This window comes from Tripterygium wilfordii, chromosome 12 (assembly GCF_013401445.1).
Source record: "Tripterygium wilfordii isolate XIE 37 chromosome 12, ASM1340144v1, whole genome shotgun sequence".
Taxonomy (NCBI): domain Eukaryota; kingdom Viridiplantae; phylum Streptophyta; class Magnoliopsida; order Celastrales; family Celastraceae; genus Tripterygium; species Tripterygium wilfordii.
Window position 1 is genome coordinate 12,834,318 of NC_052243.1, and position 21,586 is coordinate 12,855,903.

The 21,586-nt window shown below is 37.4% G+C and overlaps 2 protein-coding genes and 1 pseudogene across 7 annotated transcripts; 1 reads left to right on the forward strand and 2 right to left on the reverse strand.

The window, feature by feature from the left end:
* Positions 1-4,407: 4,407 nt before the first annotated feature.
* On the forward strand, positions 4,408-8,917 carry LOC120010337 (annotated as a pseudogene).
* A 782-nt stretch (positions 8,918-9,699) lies between these two features.
* Positions 9,700-11,455, reverse strand: LOC120011454 (transcription factor MYB61-like). Its single transcript, XM_038862572.1, has 3 exons — positions 11,215-11,455; positions 10,959-11,088; positions 9,700-10,849 (listed from the first exon to the last, which is right to left on the reverse strand). The coding sequence occupies exons 1-3, from the start codon at positions 11,345-11,347 to the stop codon at positions 9,913-9,915; spliced, it is 1,200 nt and encodes a 399-aa protein (XP_038718500.1). The 5' UTR covers positions 11,348-11,455; the 3' UTR covers positions 9,700-9,912.
* A 3,737-nt stretch (positions 11,456-15,192) lies between these two features.
* Positions 15,193-19,824, reverse strand: LOC120011465 (transcription factor PIF3-like). 6 transcript variants are annotated; one of them, XR_005471036.1, is made up of 8 exons: positions 18,934-19,822; positions 17,568-18,798; positions 17,340-17,444; positions 17,146-17,211; positions 16,967-17,032; positions 16,348-16,845; positions 15,573-15,716; positions 15,193-15,492 (listed from the first exon to the last, which is right to left on the reverse strand). XR_005471036.1 is itself a non-coding variant. In XM_038862586.1 (8 exons), the coding sequence occupies exons 1-8, from the start codon at positions 19,023-19,025 to the stop codon at positions 15,486-15,488; spliced, it is 2,199 nt and encodes a 732-aa protein (XP_038718514.1). In that variant the 5' UTR covers positions 19,026-19,821; the 3' UTR covers positions 15,194-15,485. The 6 variants fall into 6 exon arrangements, 4 of the variants coding, with proteins under 4 accessions (XP_038718514.1, XP_038718515.1, XP_038718516.1 ...); XR_005471037.1 differs by having other exon boundaries at positions 15,567-15,716; XM_038862586.1 differs by having other exon boundaries at positions 15,194-15,492; positions 15,567-15,700; positions 18,934-19,821.
* Positions 19,825-21,586: the final 1,762 nt, after the last annotated feature.

Here is a 21,586-nt window from a genome sequence, read left to right on the forward strand (position 1 = left end):
TCGGGCCGGGCAGGGCTTTGGCCCGCGGGCCCGGGTCGGGCTGGGGCCGGGCCTAGGCCCGCGGGCCAAATGGTGAGCCCTACTACATAGGAAAGCTAAGTAGGAAAATTCAAAAAAATTAGATAAAAAAGAGGGATTGTGTAAACTGCTCTCTAACACACATACACACAAACCGAGACCTAAAACCCCATAGTTGTTTTCATATGCTCTCACACACATACACGCAAACCGATTCTCCAATAGAGAAGATGAGAGGGAAACGCGATTCTCTATAAGGAAGCCATCTCCGTCCCCAGGAGTTCCATTGCTAAACCGATATGAGGTTTACACAGATCTTTGAAAGGAATCAGGAAGAAAGGTACAAACCCATTGCGGTATAGATCAAACTGATTTTTGGTTCAATAAACATCACGGATATGAGAAGAAAAAAACACTGGATAGCTGATTCTGTAACGATGTTCTTAATATTACGCTTGTTTGAGGTCAATCGAAGTACTAATTTCATTGTTGGGTTGAATTTTTTCAATTTTTTTTTGATATTTTCTGAGTTAATGGCAAGTAATTAATTGTTGTTTTGAGATTTATGAGCTCAATGTCATGTAATTACCTATTTATTTGAGAGATTTACAGTTTATGAGCTCAATGATGTGGATTTAGTTGGAAATTTTATGAGCTCAATGCCATGTAATTACCTATTTGTTTGAGAGATTTACAGTTTATCAATGATGTGCATTTAGTTGAAAATTTTCTGAGCTCAATGCCATGTAATTACCTGTTTCTTTGAGAGATTTACAGTTTATGAGCTCAATGATGTGCATGTTTGATGTGTTTAGTTTTACATTGTTAATTCATGTGAATACAGTGATGTGTAATTAGTTTGAAGGCTATTTACTTTATCCCTGTTATACCATAATTACATTGTCTCTATTTCATTATCTCAGTATGGCAAAAATAAGGGTGATAAGGAGCCATAGAGAAAACTATGAATCAACTGATAAGGAACCTGCAACAATAAAAGAAAGAAACCGGAATTCTAACCCTCTCCATTATAAAGCTCGTCTGATTCACCAATTACTGAATGACAATGATTACTCATGGGATGTGAATCTTTGCAAAACTGTGCAGATGATTGACAAGTAGTAGAGTAGTTGGTTTGTCTTGTATGGGTGGTTTTTGTGATTGTTAAATGTAGTTTTTGACAATTACACTACTATCAACTATAATTACAATGACGTTGGTGTTAATTACTTTATCCACCACTTCAAATACATTCTCAGTTTTTATTATTTTCTTTCTTCATTTTGAAATACCCTGGTGTTAGTTATTTATCTTAAACAACTGCCAAATTAACCCCTTTTTTGAAAGGTAATTATATACTAATCCAGTGTAACAAATAAATGGTCCAATGTAATAAGGGTATGCATCATTAACTTCATTTACAGATGACATATAAACATATGTAATAGTGTAACAAGTCACTGGGACATATGTGGTAGTGTAATAAGTCATTTTATCCATTTTCGACGATGCAATAAGCTTATTTAACAGTGCAATTAGGCACGGTTACAGCGTAATATGGTACATTGATAGTGTGATTATCCATTGGTACATATGTAACATTGTAATAAGTCACTAGGAATTATGTGGCAGTGTAATCAATCATTTTATCCATTTTTGACAATGCAATAAACTTATTTGACAGTGTAATTAGACACTATTATAGCATAATAAGGTACATTGTTAGCGTAATTATCCACATATGTAAAGTCAAAAGCTGGCTTTATAAAATACAAACTGAACACAGACAAAACAGAGCACACAAGAAACATAGCAGAATCCCCATATTTCCCTTTTGATTCAACTTCAATCAACCTCCTCAATCTTTGGGCCTTGAACACCATCACTGTCAGTAGAACCACCACCATAGTCACCACCCATAGGCATATCACCTCTAGAACCTCCTCCACCACTTTGATACATCTTAGCAAAATGAATCAATGGATCCAAGGCGTATCACTCTACCTGCATCCTTAATCGACCGATCTCAAAGATGAGAAAATGATGATAAAGTCTGGAGCACAAAAGATGTAGCCCAACACCTAAACATGAGATCCCTGATAGAAGATTGATGAAATAGATGTTCGATTTGCGTCGTAGGATGTGAGGACGAAGAAACGCCAGCTACCTTGCAACAATGGCATAACCCAGGAGGAAAGCCTATGAGAGAGAAGAATAAGATAGACTCAGATGAGAGAGAAGCATGATAGTATTGAATTTTGAGCAGGACACCTATTAGTTCCAACTATTGATTTTTTTAATATAATCTATGTAGCATTCCTAGTTCTCGGTTCCCGAAGGTGTCCAATTGATTGGATAGTGATTAGTGGGTGTGATCCCCGGATGACTGCCTTGTTCTGTCCTTCCTTGTTGTAGCTTTGCCATGGAAAAAAAAATTGATTTGAGCATGCAATTAATGATACTTGTTGTTTTCTGACACAAATTAACAACTTAATTTGATTATTACTAAAACAAGGTTGGATTTTTGCTCATTCTGGACCACAAAAAAGTGATGACCATACACATCTTCACCCTTTTCTTTAATTAATTAATTAATTATTAGGGCTCGTAATACCAAAGCCTGCTCAGTTCTTCATCTTCATATGCTATGCATTATAAAAAAGTAAAAACAGAAAATTCATATTTTTGTGTTTTCTGAAGAGAAAAAAAAACATGGGTAATGGGTTTAGATTAGATCTGGAAATAAGGATGGTTACTTTATTACAAACCACAAAAGCAGTCTCAGAGCAAATTCATCTCAATCATACTATTATTACTCTATGACAGCTGGAAAGCCTCTTTGCCATATCTCCAGGTCTACGTCGGATCACCCTCCAGTTTGACTACTAAACCAGCCATCTTCTCCATCTATCCTCATCTCACGGTGATTAACAGATTATATACGTGTGTCTCTCTGTCGACGGTGATTATTTTTTTTTTCTTTTGTAGCCTTCTTAAGCGGAAAAATCTCTGTTTAGTTCCAAACGTGTTTCCTGTAATAAAAACCTTAAAAAGCCCGGCAAAGGCGAACACTCTTCTTTGCCGGGAATTTTGTAAAAATGACCCTCTCAAAAAGTCAAACCAGAGAAATGACCCACTTTTTTATAAACCGCAAAAATGACCTAGTTTTATATTGCAAAGACCAAATTATCCTTAGAAAACATAACCCACCCTTTGGCTTTTCCCCTTCCCACGAAAACCCACTTCTTTCAAACTCATTTTGCTCGACGGGCTGCTCGACGATTACCGTACAACTTCCGATCATCAGTTTTTGGCAACAGATAAGAGATTTTTCCCCCTCTGAGGTTAGTATCTTACTGGCTCAGTTTTCTGCCTAACATATACTCGATTTTAACTTGGTATTACATGAAAAGGTTTGCATTTTGGTACATACCTATGGCCGGCTTGGGTTTGCATTTTGGTACATGAAAATGCTCGACCATAAACAACTTTGCTCGACCAAAAACAACTTTGCTCGACCATAAACAACTTTGATCGACCATAAAAACACAAATGCTCGACCATAATACAACTTTACTCGACCATAAAACACAAATTCTCGACCATAAACAACTTTGTTCGACCATAAAAACACAAATTCTCGACCATAAACAACTTTGCTCGACCATGAAAACATAAATGCTCGACCATAAAAACACAAATGCTCGACTACATATATATTTGTTCGACTACAAACTCAATATGCTTAACTACACAGATGCTATGAGTAGATAATGTGTTCGTTCAGAACTTCACATGCACTTGAGAAACATATGGAACAAAATTACTCAGAATATAGATGTACTCGCTTGTCAAAAGTGATATGAAATGTTAACCAACGAACCTCTCTTCAGACTTGCGATAACGAAGATCACAAATAACTCAGAACCCGAACCTGATCTGGCTTTTTCGAGCTCTATAGAACAAATAAGATGATGAGAAATAGCCGATCGAGTGCAGATAAGATGATGAGAAATAGCTGTTAAGAGGGTTATGTGTATTCTGGTATTGTGAGTGGAAGAAATGATATTTCAACATTAGGGGTATTTGGGTCCAAAAAATTACAAGATAGGTCATTTTTGCGGTTTATAAAAAAATGGGTCATTTCTCTGGTTTGACTTTTTGAGAAGGTCATTTTTACAAAATTCCCTTCTTTGCCTACACCACTACTACTGCATCTCTCTATTCCTTCCTTCCTTCTTCCTCCCCGCCCCTGCATTCCAGATTCTCAATGCGATTTGCTCCTCGCTTATTCAAGGCAATCTTTTCTTTTTACCCATAAAAAAGTCTTTTACTTGTTTGAGTTCGGAGGCCTTTTTATTGCATTTCACCCTCTTTGCCAAAGTTCCTATTTTCATTTGGGTGTCAGAGCCATGGTGAGCCATTTGTGGGTTCTGGCAACATTAGGACTTATTCTTTTGAAGTGGGTACATGGGTTCGTGGCTATTAATGAGACAGAGCTGTCGTACATCGAGGCTTATAGTTACCAAGGATCCAAAGCTGTAAGGAATCCATTGATGGTAGGACTTACCCTCATTCCAACTGCTGGCGCTAAAGGAGCAGGTACATTCTCGTTAATTTTTTATTTCTATTATTTGGTGGATTTTATGTATCAATACCCTTTACATGCGTTTCCCTGCTAATGAAATTGCTAATGGTGATTGGTAGCTTAATCTACTTGTGCTTTTCCACCCAATTGTTATATCTATGTATTGTAATTAGATTCTACTTCACCTAGAAATCTAGAATCAGAAACGGAGAAGTAAAAATGACAGGCCAACCATTCTGATGCTTCAACTTTTTTTTTTTTTTTTGGTTCAATTCTTGGAAGCGGCCTCTTTGCAAATTATTTGAGCTAAGGTCCGTGTACATCTTCTTGCCCCCATCCTGCCCACAGTTACTTTATTTTCTTTGATAATCTTTATAGTCCAATCATTTTGTTCAAGGTTGATGCATTTGTTGGAATGGGAAATGTTAGTCTTACATTGGTTGTCACGTATGCTGGCTTCTTTATTTGTGCACATTTAGCTGATACTCTAGACTTGTGTGGATAATCTCACATTTTAATTATCCTAATGGAGATTTTCAATATTCTCAAATTGAAACAATACCCACCTTTAGGGGATTTGCATCATATCTTAGCCTAATCAATCTCCATACTTTCAATGTTGCAGTTTGCTTGGATGGAACATTGCCTGGATACCATTTGCATCGTGGATATGGTTCAGGGGCAAATAGTTGGCTAATTCAGTTGGAGGTATACGATTCCGTTTTGCATAATGGACCTTTTATGTCTTATTTGGATATCGGTTAATGTATCTCTTGTTGGGGTATTGTAACTTTTTATTACTTAAGATTGGATTCAAATCAAGATTTTTGAATTGATTGCCTCATTCTTTCGTTACTATTATTCTGGCACTCTGTGAATCTAATGAATTCTTGCAACTGATATTGTCCTTGGTTGTAAACTTATATGGTCAAACTTCTTTTGCAGGGAGGAGGATGGTGTAATAACATTAGAACTTGTGTCTACCGTAAAAAGACTCGGCGCGGATCGTCGACATACATGGAAAAGCAGATTCCATTCACAGGAATACTGAGTGAGAAGGCTGAAGAGAATCCTGGTCTCCTCTCAAACTGAATATAGAATCTTATGGAAGCTAACTAACTCTACTATTAGTTATGATACTTTCAGGGTGTAGTTGTCATAAAAAAAGGTTTAATATTGTTTGGCATGGCCTTTGCAGATTTTTTCAACTGGAATAGAGTAAAGCTTCGTTACTGTGATGGTGCCTCTTTCACTGGGGATGGTGAAGATAAGGTTGGGATTAATCTCTTACAATTTCTGTTCTCCATGAAATGTTTATCTATCTTGTTTTGTTCCTGGCTGTTAAAAATTGAAGAACGATGAAAATTTGGATCTTACAAGGTTACCACCGTTATTGATGCTTTTATGTTCAATTGCCCCCTTTGTAGTGTACGTCCTGAGCTTGGATAAACATTTAGGTATTTTCATGTTCATAACTACTTTCCCACAGTTGCATCGTGCACACCTTCTTTGTAAAACAATAGCGGGGAACAGTCTAAGTCATTATTTAGGCTGCTCTTGCATCCAAAAGCTAAATTTGAATGTGTGTATGATACGATTGAATAGATTCTAATGGACTTTCTGATGAGATAGCTATGATTCATCAACCCTCAATTCCATAAGTTTTATTCATACCCAATAATCTAAATGGATGGCTCTGGTTTTAGGCCGCACGGCTCCAATTTAGAGGACAACGCATATGGCTAGCTGCAATGGAAGATTTAAAGGCAAAATGAATGCGCTTTGCCAAACAGGTTTACTTTTGTCAGACGTTCAATCTAATTTCTTCTCCTCTTCATCTTGCTCTATCCTGCTAAAACAATGTCTGTTTACATCAGGCCCTTCTCTCTGGGTGCTCCGCTGGGGGTCTAGCATCAATTTTACACTGTGACGAGTTCAGTAACTTGTTCCCAAGAACAACTAAAGTGAAGTGCCTGAGTGATGCTGGTTTATTCCTTGATGCGTAAGCATTCATGATCTTTGATAATTCTATGGTTTACTTTGCTCACTAGGATATATACTTGCTCCTGTTTAGCAGTTAATATATGCTGCTTTTCCTGTTCAAATTTATAGGATCGATGTCTCTGGTGGCCGCACCATTAGGAATTTATACAGTGGTGTGGTTCACTTGCAGGTATTTATTGAGATCATAATCCCTTAACCTTTTTGTCTAAAAGTCAATAAAATAATATGCTTATGTTAATTGGTATATTTTCAGAGGGTCCAAAACAACCTGCCTCGTTTATGTACTAACCACCTTGATCCTACTTCGGTAATCCTTATATTCAGTCTGATTTGAATTGATAAAGTCAATTTGTTCTTAAAACAACTGCTTCATCTTTGCCTCTACTTATTTGGTACCTGTTTTTTTTTTTTTTGCCCAGTGCTTCTTTCCTCAGAACTTAATTGGCAACGTCAAAACCCCATTATTTATTCTCAATGCAGCCTATGATTCGTGGCAGGTAACTTTGTAGTCTGATAAACTATTTGTAACATAAAAATGTGCTAAGTAATGACCTTGGTGATAGATATGCTCTTACTTGAAAGTTAAAATAGATAGATTGAGTTGCTTTTGCCACTTGAATCAGATACAATCCAGTATAGCTCCCCCATCAGCAGATCCACATGGATTTTGGCGTGATTGCAGATTGAATAATGCTAAATGTACTTCATCTCAAATTCGATATCTGCAAGGTAATTCATAAATCAGAAATCAATTACCCATTTCATTCGGGATATAACAAACAAAAAAACTAAATTAAGTATGATCATGATGAAAAAGCCTTTATTGTGTGACAGGGTTCAGGAATCAAATGTTGAATGCAATAAAGGCTTCTCAATGTCTAGGCAGAATGGGTTATTTATAAATTCGTGTTTCGCTCATTGCCAAACAGAGAGGCAGGATACGTGGTTTGCTGATGATTCTCCTGTTATTGGTAACAAGGTATACGTGATTGAATTAGCCTATTTAAGATTCACCTTGCATTAAAGGAAAGCCTTTCATCTCTCTGTCAACTCTAAAGTACAAATCCTTGCATGTGTATGCGGTATGTTCTTGCATTTTGTCTTTGTACGTTCTATCACTAGTAAAAAAAAATACAAAATACAAAGCATAGAGACAAATACTGAACATAAAAGTGCCCACCATATTTTCATGATCATCAAACAATTGGAGGTTGGCTACATGAGACAGATCAGTTTTATTCTATTATGTAGGGGGTTTTTTTCCCCATAGGTCATTGTCTAGGGCCTTACTCTCCACCAATCTTAGAGAAGTAGAGAACCCATATCTTTTCTTATTACTTGCATCTATCACTTTTTCTTTGTCTCCCTTTTCTTTTTCTCAAACTATTTTCTATGTAAATTTTCGTTTTATTTTTCTCACCAGTTCATCCTACTGTATATGCGGATACTACCTTAAAGGTTTTCTTGCATCTAATCTTTGATTGACGCTATCTTTACCATAGACCTAATCATCACTGTTCTTATCCTATTCTTGTATTGTCATACTTCCAAAGCAATATCCTCATTTCTTACATTCATTTATCCTATTCTTTGGACTGTTGCAATCCCTTTGTTCTTCTGTTTCAAACTCACAAAAGTTTTTGAAATATGTGAATCTCAATGGTTCCGGAATGTCTAATTTTCCTACCGTACAATTTACAGGCAGTTGCAATAGCTGTTGGAGACTGGTATTGTGGTCGAGCCGGTGTTAAGGCAATTGATTGTCCTTACCCATGCGACAAAACTTGTCACAATCTTGTTTTCAAATGAGATATGTTCTAGCTACTCGCTCATTTGACATCGTCATCGTAAATCACGAATTACATATTCTCATCCATTATTGGAAAGAAAACCCAGCAATTCAATGAAAATTGATAGAAGACAATAAAAGTGAAGGATGCTGAGAAGGAAATGGGATCAGCAAGCCTATTGCATTCCTATATGCAGGAGATTGTTATTATTCTTAGAAATTGCAATTTTTTGTGCCTCTGCTATTCCATTTCTATACTCAAAGGATCAATATGCAGCTCTTGCTAATCTGGAAAAGGGAAACCGTTACTTTTCTTCTTTTTTTTTTAATTTTATTTTTATGTTCATGCTTGCCTTAACATCATGCAAAGGTGTTGTCATTATACCAACCTCAATCTCAGGAAATCTGATTTTGTGTTATTCATAATGCAACTTGCATGTTCATCCCCTTAATAATGTCATCAAAGGTTGTATTAATTATTTATAATTATATTATGACAAATTAAGTGTTTGTCTCAATGGGCATTTTGGTTGACATTTAGCTGATTGGAGATGGAGAAGTATTATTGTTAAAAGATGTGGGAATCTTTTTGCAGGCATTGGAGGGATTAGAGCAAGGATTCCTCATTATTCCCATAAAAACTACATGTTGTGCTCACTACGACCATCTTGTTGAACTCTATTCACTTTAACATGTCTCTTTCTTTTATCCTTGCTAGTTTGATCGTCGGGGTTCATTGGTCGGTACCACCCCAATGTTAAGAACTCTTACGACCGTCAATATCTCTCTCCTCTTCTCTTTGCAGGTTGTTGGTGGCCCCCTCGACAAATCATCACTTGAAAATTCGACCGTCTACTGTAATCATGTGACTTGTGTTGCTTAAGTGGAGCTGTAAATATGTTTGACATCATCCCAAGTTCTTTTTTTTTTGGTGGGTACAAAGGATGACAAGTATAATTTCTTGCTGCAGACAATGGATGGGAAGGTGACATATTATACAAGAGCAGTAGTCTCAAAAAAAGTGAAAACCATCTCCATCTGCAGAATAGACCCCCATTTAAGGGGAAAAAAAAAATGGTCCCTTTGTGATTGTTTTTGGATTTACACACGTGTAATTTTCATGAGTGGTACTAAAGTGAAATATATAATGTTTTTCTGGATAGAATTAAGGAGTCGCAATCTGGAAAGAATGCTCAATTTGAGGAATACAAGGCAAAAAGGTCATTTGAATCCTCCCTTAATTTAATTAACTGTGCTATACCTGCTGCGTTTCTTGAAAGGTGATCGATATTGGCACATATAATCGAATCTCAGTTCAACCACAAATATATTTATTTGATAAATGCTGAAAAAAGAGGTTCTATATCAGATACATTTACAAAACCAAAAGAGAAATATCTTATAACACAGACACACATCCTTTCTCCACAAGCACAATACATAATATGTTTCTCCAAGCAATTACCTCAATTCCCATATATGTGCTCTTGTTCACCTGAATTTCATTAAACTTCTAAAGGGTTTGTCCAAAGGCCACAGCAAGTCTCTGGAGATCCTTAGTATATACATTGGAAGCCTGTGAATTACCTTGTTGATGCTGGTTCTGATGCCAAGCCGTGCTGCCTGGTACATCTGCTATCAAGTTTGTATCTGGTTTGCTCTCATTACTGTACATGGGTTGTGATGTTTGATTCTGTACAGTGCCAGTGCCTCCAAGAAGAAATGGTGTACTCAGATATTCGGACCATTTTATGACTTCTCCTTCTTCAACTGATTTTCCACAATCTGACAGCCCCCAAGAGAAAGCATTGTTGTCAAAGCTATAACTTGTGCTTTGGCTTCCACAGTTATTGCTGAAGCTGCTTCCTTCCCAGTTCTGGACTCTATTAGATCCTAAAGAAGGATCATCAGTGGGAAGAATTACTGATGGAACTCGTATTGGGGTTTGGAAGATTGAGTTTGACATTGATGAGAAAATGGAGGAATTGCTAAGATTGAATTCAGAAATCATCTCAGAGGAACTAGAGCCCGGATTAAAGCAAACAGCAGTATTTGGATTCACAGATAGCCCAATATTAGTCCCGTAATTCAACTTCTGGAAAGTAAAACACCCCATCAGGCCAGGAGGCCTGGAACTGGTATTGCCAGAGTTCCCCAGGAAGAAATCATGAGTGCTTGAGTTGTCCTTGTTGTTGGCGATCCTGGAGCCAGAAGAAGCCGAAGATGATTTTGACTTTGCTGCCTCGATGAGGTTGAGTTCACCGGACACACTAGAAGCCTTGTCATTGTTTGTGACCCGCTTCTCTTTATCAATGTCCAGCTCAGAGAGAGGCTTGTGAGTGTTGGGGTCAATGCCTCTCTGCCTCAGCTTCTTCTTGATGCAGGAATTCCACAAGTTCTTAATCTCATTATCGGTTCTTCCGGGTAACTGGGCTGCAATCTGAGACCATCTGATAGAAGAAGTAGCACAATCCCAGAAATGATTACACCATTTTATGTGTATGCTGCAAGAAAGAAAGAAAGGAACAGTCTTTGTTGGAAGAAAGAATCAGAAATAACCTGTTGCCAAGCACTGCATGGAGTTCAATAATCAAGTTCTCTTCCTGCTGTGAAAATGCTCCTCTCTTCAAATCGGGCCTCAAGTAGTTGATCCACCTTAGCCTGCAACTCTTTCCACACCTTTGTAGGCCTTCCAAGGATTGCATCACATAATTACTTAGAAGAAAAGAATCCACTCTGCTTTGTGCATTACAGTGTGACACCAGAAAGATACACACATGACACATGTATGCAAAAAAAAAAAAAGAAGGATTACCTGCGAGTTTGGGGACAGAGCTCCAACAGCCATGTCCATGCTTGGTTAAATAATTCAAAAGTTTCTCATCTTCCTCTGGAGACCACAGGCCTTTCTTTAGCTTCTGCTTGTAACAGCAAGTGTGTCTCCCCATGTGGAGTGCAAACGATGCTGCCACTGATCCTACTTTATAAAAAAATTTGTAAACAAAAGGTGAATGAATGAATAGGCTTTCTACATGGAATTCTAGGAGGAGTTTAATCAAGATGGGAATAAAAACTAATAGGTGACTGACCCTAGAGACTCACATTCAGTAGGCTGATTGTACATTGTGGCTTCATCTTTACATATACTTGCACTATGTTTCATGACCTGGGCTTCACAGGATGCTCCATGTCAGCATCTGGGTCCACAGCACAAGTGGGCTCCACCTGCAATGGACGGTTCAGATGCAACTGCTCTCATCCAGTAGATGAAAGGGAGGGGAGAGAGAGAACCTGTAATTTGACTAGCACAAGTCTCATTAGAGTTTGAGAATTAAAAGACTTTGGCTGCAATGTTGGGTCTACTGACAGATATTTTTAAGCAGTAATCTTGTAAAATTCTTGTGTTCAGAAGCCTAACTAAATTTAGGGTGATGACAAATGAAACAATCAATACAACATTTGGACTTTTTTACAATGGGGATGTTTAGATGAACTCTGTAAGCAATTCCATATTTCAACCAAAGTCTAACCCAGGATTCCCATCAAAATCAGAAAAAATAAAAAAAAATTGGCCAACAAGGAATACCCCTAATTTGGTTTAACATACCAAAATATAGTATACTGCAATAAATTGTTTGATAACAGAAGAAGCTACATAACATCATCTTTTAGTTTTGTTTTCATTGCAGATTTGTTCTTTAACTTCTGAGTTTGGTGCCTTTCAAATAATATTTCCCCTCTTTCTTTTTCGCCTTTTCAGGTAATTCTCCAACATCAATATCAATTTGGCAAGATTTCATAACTGGATGATAGAACAAATTGTTGTGTTCCATCTTTGCCGAAATAAGGTTTTATTCCCCATCTTTTAAAATACTACTCACACTCTACCGACCTACAAGATCAATTATTTTTTCCAACTTGTAATTATTCATCATATCTTGAAACTGTATCTTAATTTTAAAATATAAATTTCTGAGTTCAAGAAAGTGCCATGATTCTATGATATGCTAAAACTAAAATAATAAAAGTAAACTGGTTGTACTCCAATATATACAGATAAGACAACCATAATAATGCAGCTGTCATGTATTGAGTTGAGCATGCATGCATATTGCTGATACTTGAATGGAGATAAATTTGGGTGAATTGTTACGAGTTACTGATATATAGCTAACTTATGAAAACATTTACTGCAAGTGCACTCAATACGGCTAAGCATTTTCTTATGAAGCGTCTCTGAGCTTTAATGTCCTAATTCAGACGCCCAAAGGCAAAGGGATATTATGTATAAAATAAGAGCCCATGAAAACGTGCCATGTAATCTCCATATTTCATTATGCGCTTGTACCCTTATCTTGTAGTGAGAAGATGAGTTGTTATGTGAAGTCAACCATGGTTTGTATATGCTTCAGTATTTAATTTTTCAATTATATGTTTTGCTTTGCTGTCTGTCATTTTTATTTTATCTTTCAATTGGTCTGCTAGTTTTGTAAACATTCTTTTATTGGGAAGAAATTGTTTAATAATTACTTACCATACAGCTTTACATCTATTTTATTCTGTTGCTTGCAACTCTGGGGGAATTATATCTCTGTCATCAATGATTGGGAAAGATAAGTAATTATTTGAAAATCTTAACTTGATCGAGGGGGTAGAGGTACTGTTCCTTCACCTTCAGTATCACAGTATGTATGTCTCAGCAACAGGAAGGAAAAAAAAATGCTGATAGCAAAACCCCCCCTCACCAAGAACACTAGATTTACAGAATGCTGATAGCAAGCCATTCCCAGCAACAATGACTAGTGTTTGCTTAATTTAAGGCTTTTAGGTTATGCAGCATTCTATTTAACGATCTTCACTTTCTATTTGCCAATTCTTTCCTAAAAGAGATAAACTTAAATCATTCCAAATCAAATCCTGTTCTGATATATTCTTTTTTAACTGCTGCTGCTGCTGCCAAACATATCTGGCAAATTTCCAGGAACATTTGCAATATTGGTACTACTTCAAAAGTGATCATTAGCATACAGCCAAGTGCAAAGGCCTAAAACTAAAGTATGGAGCACAGCACTCGATGAGAAATGTGTGAACTCAGCTTCTAGAACAGAATGATTTGGGAGACAATAACACAACATTAAATGTGAAATGGAGAGAGACATAATTCATTTCCCCTTTATCTCTAAAGCTATCCTTTCTAAGTTGATTTAGGGACAGACAACTAATGGGGAAAAAAAATAAAGGCAACTGTTCCTCTGTAACATTGGAATCACAGCATGACAAACTCTTGTAAGTTGTACTATGATTACCTCCAATAGTTGTAAATTTTTCATAAGGAAACCAAAAACACAAAGCTCTTATAGACAAGAGGTTAATAAGAAACTAAGATAAAAATTTCAGGATTATTTGACATCCCATTGTTTTGCCCAGACAAAGTGAAACTAATAGGATGAATGAACAGGGTGTCCATTTGGGAAGACCTAAATGTATTATTCTTGATTGGCCCATTAACAGTATTTGGAAACATAAGCACATGGACAGTTTTAACAGATTTGTTAACAAACACTAGTCACAACTAAGCTTACTTGTCTTTAAGTCTTGTCATAGCAGTGAATGATGATGATAGAAACATGAATGTCATCATCATGACATTGATCTCCACAATAGTCAAGCTTAAGATCTTAATAACAATCATTATGAGTTTAAACACAACTGTTCTTTCCTCATTAGTCCCTTGGATTAATTATCTCAATGGTTTAAGCAACCTGAGAACAGTTCCCAGACTTATGATTTTTGGACGGAAGAGGTCCAGAATACAGTAAAAGTTGAATTTAATAGAAGGCAACATTATAATGAAGGCATCAAAAGCCCCTAAACCCATCATTTGGAAAAGCTTTGTCTGGTTGAAAATGCTTCCTTTGTGCCCCATCTTTGCATAATTACAGGCATGCTTTTGCTTTATGGTATATTAAACTTTCTTTTACTTTTTTTTTTTTCTAGGTTCCAAGGGTATAGTTTGACTTTGACATTGTGATCTGGGAGGCTCTCTCAGAGACCTGTCAAGTTCTTAGTCAAGCTCCAGTTTGGATCATGGGCAGTGTATAAGAATATAAGGTAAGGTGTCCAATCAATTTCTCAAACCAAAATGATATATGTTCATAATTTTGATATCCATAAGTGTCCATAATCTAGGTGACATATAAGGAGAAGTATGGGGACCATTTAATATAAAATGGCCCCCCACACTTTTCCTCATGGACATCAAAGTTATGGATACGTAATGTTTCCGTGTCTCAAAAGACAGAAAATTCAAGAAACCTTCCTGAGACGTGTCCGCTGCTATAACTGACCTCGGCTTTCTTTTGAACTATTCAATTGGGCTTATAAGCTATACCTGACCTGGGCTTTCTTTTGAATCATTTAATTGGGCATATAGTGACCCATTATTTGAAAGCCGATGACCTCTTCCAGAATGTCCAAGCACAGCTTCGTTTCCCTTCACTATCTAGTCTTCCACGATTCTTCTTGTTGCAAGAAGAAAGAAAGAGGCACAAAATTTCGAAGGACCCATTTAATTGTCTCTCAGTACGAGAGAATTCGCAACCAAAACCACCAGGTTTCTCTTGCCTAGGCTCTCCAGTGTCCACACATTCCCCCTCGGAAATTCTTACCGTCATCAAGATGCAACTTTCATCCTATTATTCTAACTAACATCTGAAGGCAAAAGCGGATATGCAACTTGCCATCCCTAGCATCCTAGTTTCTGTGCATAACTGTACCAAAATGTCGCACTAGTTTTGTCAATGGCAGGTATCATTTCGATAATTTTAAGAATTTGTTCTTGGAGATGTATAAAACTCAATTCAATACAAATATCTGAATTATTCAACTCTTGGACATTGCATTATTCACTTGTATATTCACCTGAGATTTGAATAACAGCTTCTCGGTACGTTCAGCCTCATTCAGCAACCCTTAGAAACCTTCTGCGTACATCGGTGGCTCCATAAATAGGCAGACTTCCAGTCTACATTGAAGGGCTAAAGGAATCCCGCTCATCCCATCATCATGATCAGAACCGGATGTCAATCATAACCTACATATCAAAGGGGATGCTAATTAAGTAATTATTATACTAATAAAATATCAATGAACAAGTTGAATGCCAACATATACTCGCAAGCTACACTGCCAGATGCATCATCATTTCCATTCGCAGAATTAGAAGCTCCGTTCATTTCCAATGCCTTGCTATTATTTTGGACCAACGTAGGCTGTTCCAAGCTTTCATTTGTTGCTAGGCCCTGGAATTTTAGATAACTAAAGTTTTGTTAGACTCGGGCAAAGCAAACGGCACAAGACATCACTAAATATAATATTTACATTGTCAAATCATGATAAACAATATTTGTACAATCTCACTTGTTTCTTAGTTGCCTTTATAGACAAGTTATATCATGGGCTAATGGTCTGATTTTTTTGACTCCAATAAGCAATGGTAAGCAGAAATTTAATGAACAAAGTTGTTTCTCTTTCCTCCCTTTCCTTTTCTGAAAGGATACCAAAACATAATCATGAATTAAGCATTAAATGCACAAGCATTGGTATGAAAATATCTTCTTCAACCATGCAGGAAAAGGAAAAAGTAATAAGCTTTTGCCTACTTGTCCTAATAAATATTCATTAACCCCATAATCCTTGTTTGGTGAGAAGCTGCATACTATCCTCAGCCTTTCAGCTATCAATGAAAACACAAACTGATCCTGCAAACTTCAGCTAATTAGAGGAGAGAAAAAAAAACAACAGACACACACGCGTTCACACATGATGGCAACTGAAAAAACAACAGTAATGCAACAGCAGATTCCAAAACCACATAACAGTTACAAGTCACTTCGTTCAAACTTTCCAATATAGTAGCTCAAAATCACACCACAATTAATTCACAAACCTGCTTAGATGCCTGATTCATTGAGCTATTGGCAACAATGTTTTCCATCACTTGAGGTTGTGGGTTAATGTTCTGCCTTGCATCCTTTGAACAAGAACCTGGATCAAGATTTTGAATAGGGCCAACCGTTCCAGAGGCATCTGGTCCCACGGGTCGTTTCATAACTGCCCCTCCAGACAAGGGGTATAACGGTGAACATGGCATCATCATGGGAAGTCCTTGACCAGGTAGTCCGTACAGCTGAAGGTTACGTCCTGTCATCCCATGAAAAGCAGTTGCCCCAGGCATTGGAGAAACAGGGGATTGCGCTCCTTGACTGGAGGGCACCTGAATCATTGGGCAGCCTGAAGACCCTGCACTGAGGTCAGGCATACCCATTCCCACCCCCATTCCAATGGCCATTGGTGAAAAATGCGCCATATGAGCTGCATGCATGTGTGGCATAGCTGGAGGAAACATCATTGGTGGCATATAAAGACCAGCTCCCATTGACATTATCTGCATAAAGTACTACATAATAAGATGTGGTTTTTCACGGGAAGGATAAGATGGCAGTTATGGCAGTTTTTGGGCAGTCTAGATATGAAAACTTAACTTGTAGAAGAGAGAATGAATTTACCTGTACTTGAAGTTGAAGTGTCTTCAGATACTCAATTGCCTCATCAAGCATCGAAGCCTTGTCCACCTAATCATAAGAAAAAAGAGTCTTAAGTGCAAGTCTTAGTCTTTCATCCATAATTTAGATTTTACTATTGAAAGGTTCATCATATAGCGAGAGCTTAAAGTAGGATTATAGACCTTATTGCAGTTTGGTATGAGTTCTTGTAGTGCACGCATCTTCTCATTAATCCTATCCCTTCGCCTCTATTCATTACAGGAGAAATGAGCATCCGTTAGGATCTTATAAACTGAGAACACTTTACATGCAGAAAACTACTTATTACTAGCATAGTCCTTTCACACGGAAAGAATGTTTAATTGTATTAGCTCACCCTTTCAGATAAATTATGCACTTCAGCCGCTCGGCTTCTCTTTGAGCCTGTACCTCCTCGAGCAGGAACTGGTCTTTTTACACCGACAGATTCTTCTTCAACTTCCTGCGCATAAGTTGGTTTTCTTGGTGTATAAAAGAATAAGATAAGGTAAGCGAGAAAAAAAGGACAATTGAAAGAACATAAGAACAGTTATTCTTCTTTTTTCTTTTTTTTTTGTCAACCTACTTCACTAGGACCTTCCGACTCCTCAGTGTCACGACATTTTCTCTTCAAATCATGGGCTCGGTCATCCGAAGTTTTCTCCACACTATTGCCAGAGCAAACAGAAGAAGAAGCAACTAAAGGCTCTATGTTCTTTTCCCCATTTGTTTGTGCTTTATTTGCGCTCTCATTAAGAGCTTGCATTGCTTTTTCGCCATTTTTGGATGCATCTCCGTGCTGTATGGCCTCAAGAAGTTCAGCAGGATGCACTTCCTGCAGAAGCTTAGCCTCCATGGGAGTAGTGTCAACCTTGGATGGAATAGTAAGAGGCTGGCAAGGGGGATTAATTCGTCTTCTTGAACTACCACAAAAATCATTGAGATTAGATTCAGTAGGATTGCTACTACTAGAAACAGACACCTTTTCGTTAGATCCCATCCTTTCCAAGCTTGATACTCCTGAACTAGCTCTGCCACCAATATTCCGAATACTAGCTTTAAAGGAAGTAGCAGGCCGCAAGAAATGAGAGAAATTCATGTAACCAGAGCTGCTAGTAGGCAGTGCTGGATCTTCCCTCTGCATCTTACTGCTGGCAAAACCACCTGCTGATGTTGAAACCCTAACTGAATCTCCACAAATGACATTATGAGTGGCATTGCTCATATTGTCAAAATTGTCAGATGTTTTAGATCTAAGATGTGAAGAGGAAATTTGGCATTGCTGTGACTGTGATGATGATGGATATAACCGACTGGCACTACTACGAGGCCTATTATCCTCCCTGCCCCCTGCCATGGCAACCTTTGACACACTTTCTTGTTCCAAACAATGCAAAGGTACCGCATGTGAGTCTCTAATTAATTGACTAGCAACACTTCTCCTATCAAGAGATTGCTCATTAACTGTGACACCAGATAATTCAGGCAAAAAATCTGAACAATAGTCATGTTGTAAAGATCCATCGATGGAATAATTCAACCAGGGAACCACATCATCATCTTGGTTCAAACCTATTTCACCAGAGGGCACCGATATTGGAATTTCATTCACAACAGAGTCCATTGTTCCAAAATTCCCAATCTTTATCGTAGAGGTGCCGTTCCCTATTTCTTTATATCTAGTTCTCGGGATATGAGATTGCAAACGGTGAGAAGGTAAACTGCCACAAATAGGGGCCCTTCTAGCTCGATTGGAGTGGCCTTGCACCATAATCTGACCATTTTCCCACACAAGCTCAACAAAATCATTCTCAGGTCTGCATAAAACCCACCAAAAAAGAGAGATTGAAAATAAAAGGTAGGCTATGATTCATTACGACTTACCAAGAGAGCTCAGACTTGAGGGGAACCAAAAAAAAAAGGCGAAATTTAGTAACTAAAGACCAACTTACATGAAAGATAGTTCAGTAGAACAAGAGGGGTTTTTCTCTTGACTCGAATCAATCTTCCCACTGGCCATCCGATAGAGCTCAGAGAGAGGCATATTGACGGGCTGCAGACACCGAGTTCCTCAGAGATGCCCCAATATTGATATCTTCCGCACAAACGGCACAAGTGCAAAGAACCCAAAAACCATATGTAGCCAGCAAGGCTTTGGAGACATGAATGGTAGACAAAATCCCACTACAGGCCAACCCGCTTATTAATTGACAGGGGATGAAAGGGCACTGCTTTTACAGTTATTATTTGCAAGATAAAATATTTGGTTATAAACTCAAGTCTTTATCAGTAAGATGACATATAAAAATTAACTTAGTTAAGCATAAAGCATCAGTCAAACCAATTCTTTAATGACTCCTGAAGATCAAAAAAACCCTTCAAATGAAGATCCTTTAACTTAAAAAACTAAATCTTTTTCACTTTTTTAATCTTTAATTCAAAAACACATATCCATACAAAACAACAGCAGATTATTAGAATTAACTAATAGTCATACAACAAAAACAAAATAGAAACACTTTGAGTAAGATAAAAGGGGAAAATTGTATGAATTGAGGAGACGTTTAAGAACCCACTGCCCAGTAAGCAATAAACAACCTCGCACACAAATCAGTGAAAGCGAAGAACGTTTTTTGCTGAGATCTTAGCTGCTCTAAGCAGCAAAAGTACAGCAATCCAGATGCATCAAAATGTCAAATCTTAGTTGTTAAACGTACAAGGTAAGAAAGTTAACAAAAGTGAAGAACTTTTAGAGTCTCTAATAGAGCTCGAAGACAGAGAACTCTACGCAGAAGACGGCGAAAGGCTTGCGGAGGTGCTGGGGACCAAGACAAATACTACGCAACAAAAGCTGTTAACCAAATAATTTATATTTAGGGTCACTGGTTGTGGGGCCAATTCCTTGAGTTGATGTGTGGGCCCATGAGAAAGCCTCTTGGCTCTAATCCGACGGTTGGCTGCAAGTCTTTTGACTTTGCAATTTGCATAACTTGCCTCATGAGTCATGAATTGCCCCGATTGAAGAAAGATTTGATCTTTGGAGTTTGTCCCAAATCAATTCCAAGCATTTTGAAGATTTGAATGGAACATGTTATCTCCTAAGGGTTGTTTATTATATGTTATCCTAGAGGGAAAATTGGGTGTGGGTTGTGTAGGTTGTGGGCTTTTATGTTTGTTTTCATTATGGAACACAAAACAATATGTTTGTGGACTATTCATTCATAATTCATAATACATTGTTGGTGGATGGTGGTGGGTCTTCCTCCACTTTGCTTGCTTTTTTCCCACTATTACAATTTGTTTGGAAATTTATGATTTAATGGCTAATAGACTCATTTGACTCGACACACAATTACCTTGTTAAACAAAGCTCAATCATTTATGAACTATTTCCTCTTAATAAAATTAAGGGGCATTGCATGTTCTCACCGCTGATTTGCTCAAAGATTATTTTATTTTTTTTGGTAGCTGAAGAAAATGGTTTTATTATCTTGGGAAGATCATATATATGATAATTGTGAGGGCATAAAACTATCAGTAGAATCCTTTCTGGTCAATTAAGATCTTCTCATATGTTCTAATACTATACTAGCAAGTTTATAGGAGGAGGATGTGGTGGGTCAACATAAGTCAAAATGGACTATTTGAAGTGCATAAATGGAGGGTGACTCCCCTATAAGTAGAGGTATGAATGAGACTTTCTTTCTCTTTTTCCTTTGCATGCACTGGAATATGACTTAATGCTGACTTAGCTATCGGGCCGTCGGTGGCTCACATGCTTCCTGTTTTGCAAGTACTTCAGACTGCACCCGCGCTGGGGTCTCTTCTCTTTAACAGAGATTATATATATTGTAATTAATTGCTTATGTTTGTAGATAAATCTACATCATAATTTATTTATTTTTTTATTATCCTCAATGTATTCCGACTGCACCAAATTCTTTCTTTATTTTATGTTTCCAGAATTGATGGTCCTGATCATCCGTCCAGCTGCAATCTACCTCTGCAATATTGCCAGCTGCAGGTACTATGAATCATAATACAATTATATATATTCATTTATTCTTCTTTTTTGCTTCATTTCTCGATGGCTTTCATGCTACATCACTGTATCATCCATCTCTCTCTCTCTCTCTTATATATATATATATATATATAGTATCTTTGTTATATAGTAAAAATGAAATGAAAAAAGAACACAGTACATCATATACAATCATTAGATCTCACGTCACTCAACTAGGGAGGACTCAGCAGAATTAGGAAAATCTTTCTGGCTAAGGATCGATGTCGGCATATGTATAAACCACATCCACATGCAAGATCCCAATTCTAAATTAATCATATGTAAGAGCAAAAAAGGCATGCAGGTGTTGATGCACATTTGAACAAATTATAACTGGAGATAAGAGTATCTCTAAGAGAAGAGGTCCTTCTTGGCTGCGGATCGATCCTTACAAATTAAATTGGACTCATTTGTCAATCTCCGCCACAATATCACATCAAATGCAACACAAGTAATTGATATTATCTTAACTACTTAAACTTAATATAGTTAAGATATATTTTTTTACCATGTTAAAGTAAACATGAGCTTCTACCAAT

What these genes read in the sequence shown, in the direction of transcription:
- LOC120011454 (XM_038862572.1), bottom strand. Translation starts at nt 11,347, where the DNA reads ATGGGGAGACACACTTGCTGTTACAAGCAGAAGCTAAAGAAAGGCCTG. An exon ending in CTCTGTCCCCAAACTCGCAG is followed by an intron (nt 11,089 to 11,214) that starts GTAATCCTTCTT and finishes AATCCTTGGAAG; the next exon opens with GCCTACAAAGGTGTGGAAAG. An exon ending in CATGCAGTGCTTGGCAACAG is followed by an intron (nt 10,850 to 10,958) that starts GTTATTTCTGAT and finishes TTCTTCTATCAG; the next exon opens with ATGGTCTCAGATTGCAGCCC.
- LOC120011465 (XM_038862585.1), bottom strand. Translation starts at nt 19,025, where the DNA reads ATGCCTCTCTCTGAGCTCTATCGGATGGCCAGTGGGAAGATTGATTCG. An exon ending in TGCATAATTTATCTGAAAGG is followed by an intron (nt 17,212 to 17,339) that starts GTGAGCTAATAC and finishes TGTAATGAATAG; the next exon opens with AGGCGAAGGGATAGGATTAA. An exon ending in TCATACCAAACTGCAATAAG is followed by an intron (nt 17,033 to 17,145) that starts GTCTATAATCCT and finishes TCTTATGATTAG; the next exon opens with GTGGACAAGGCTTCGATGCT.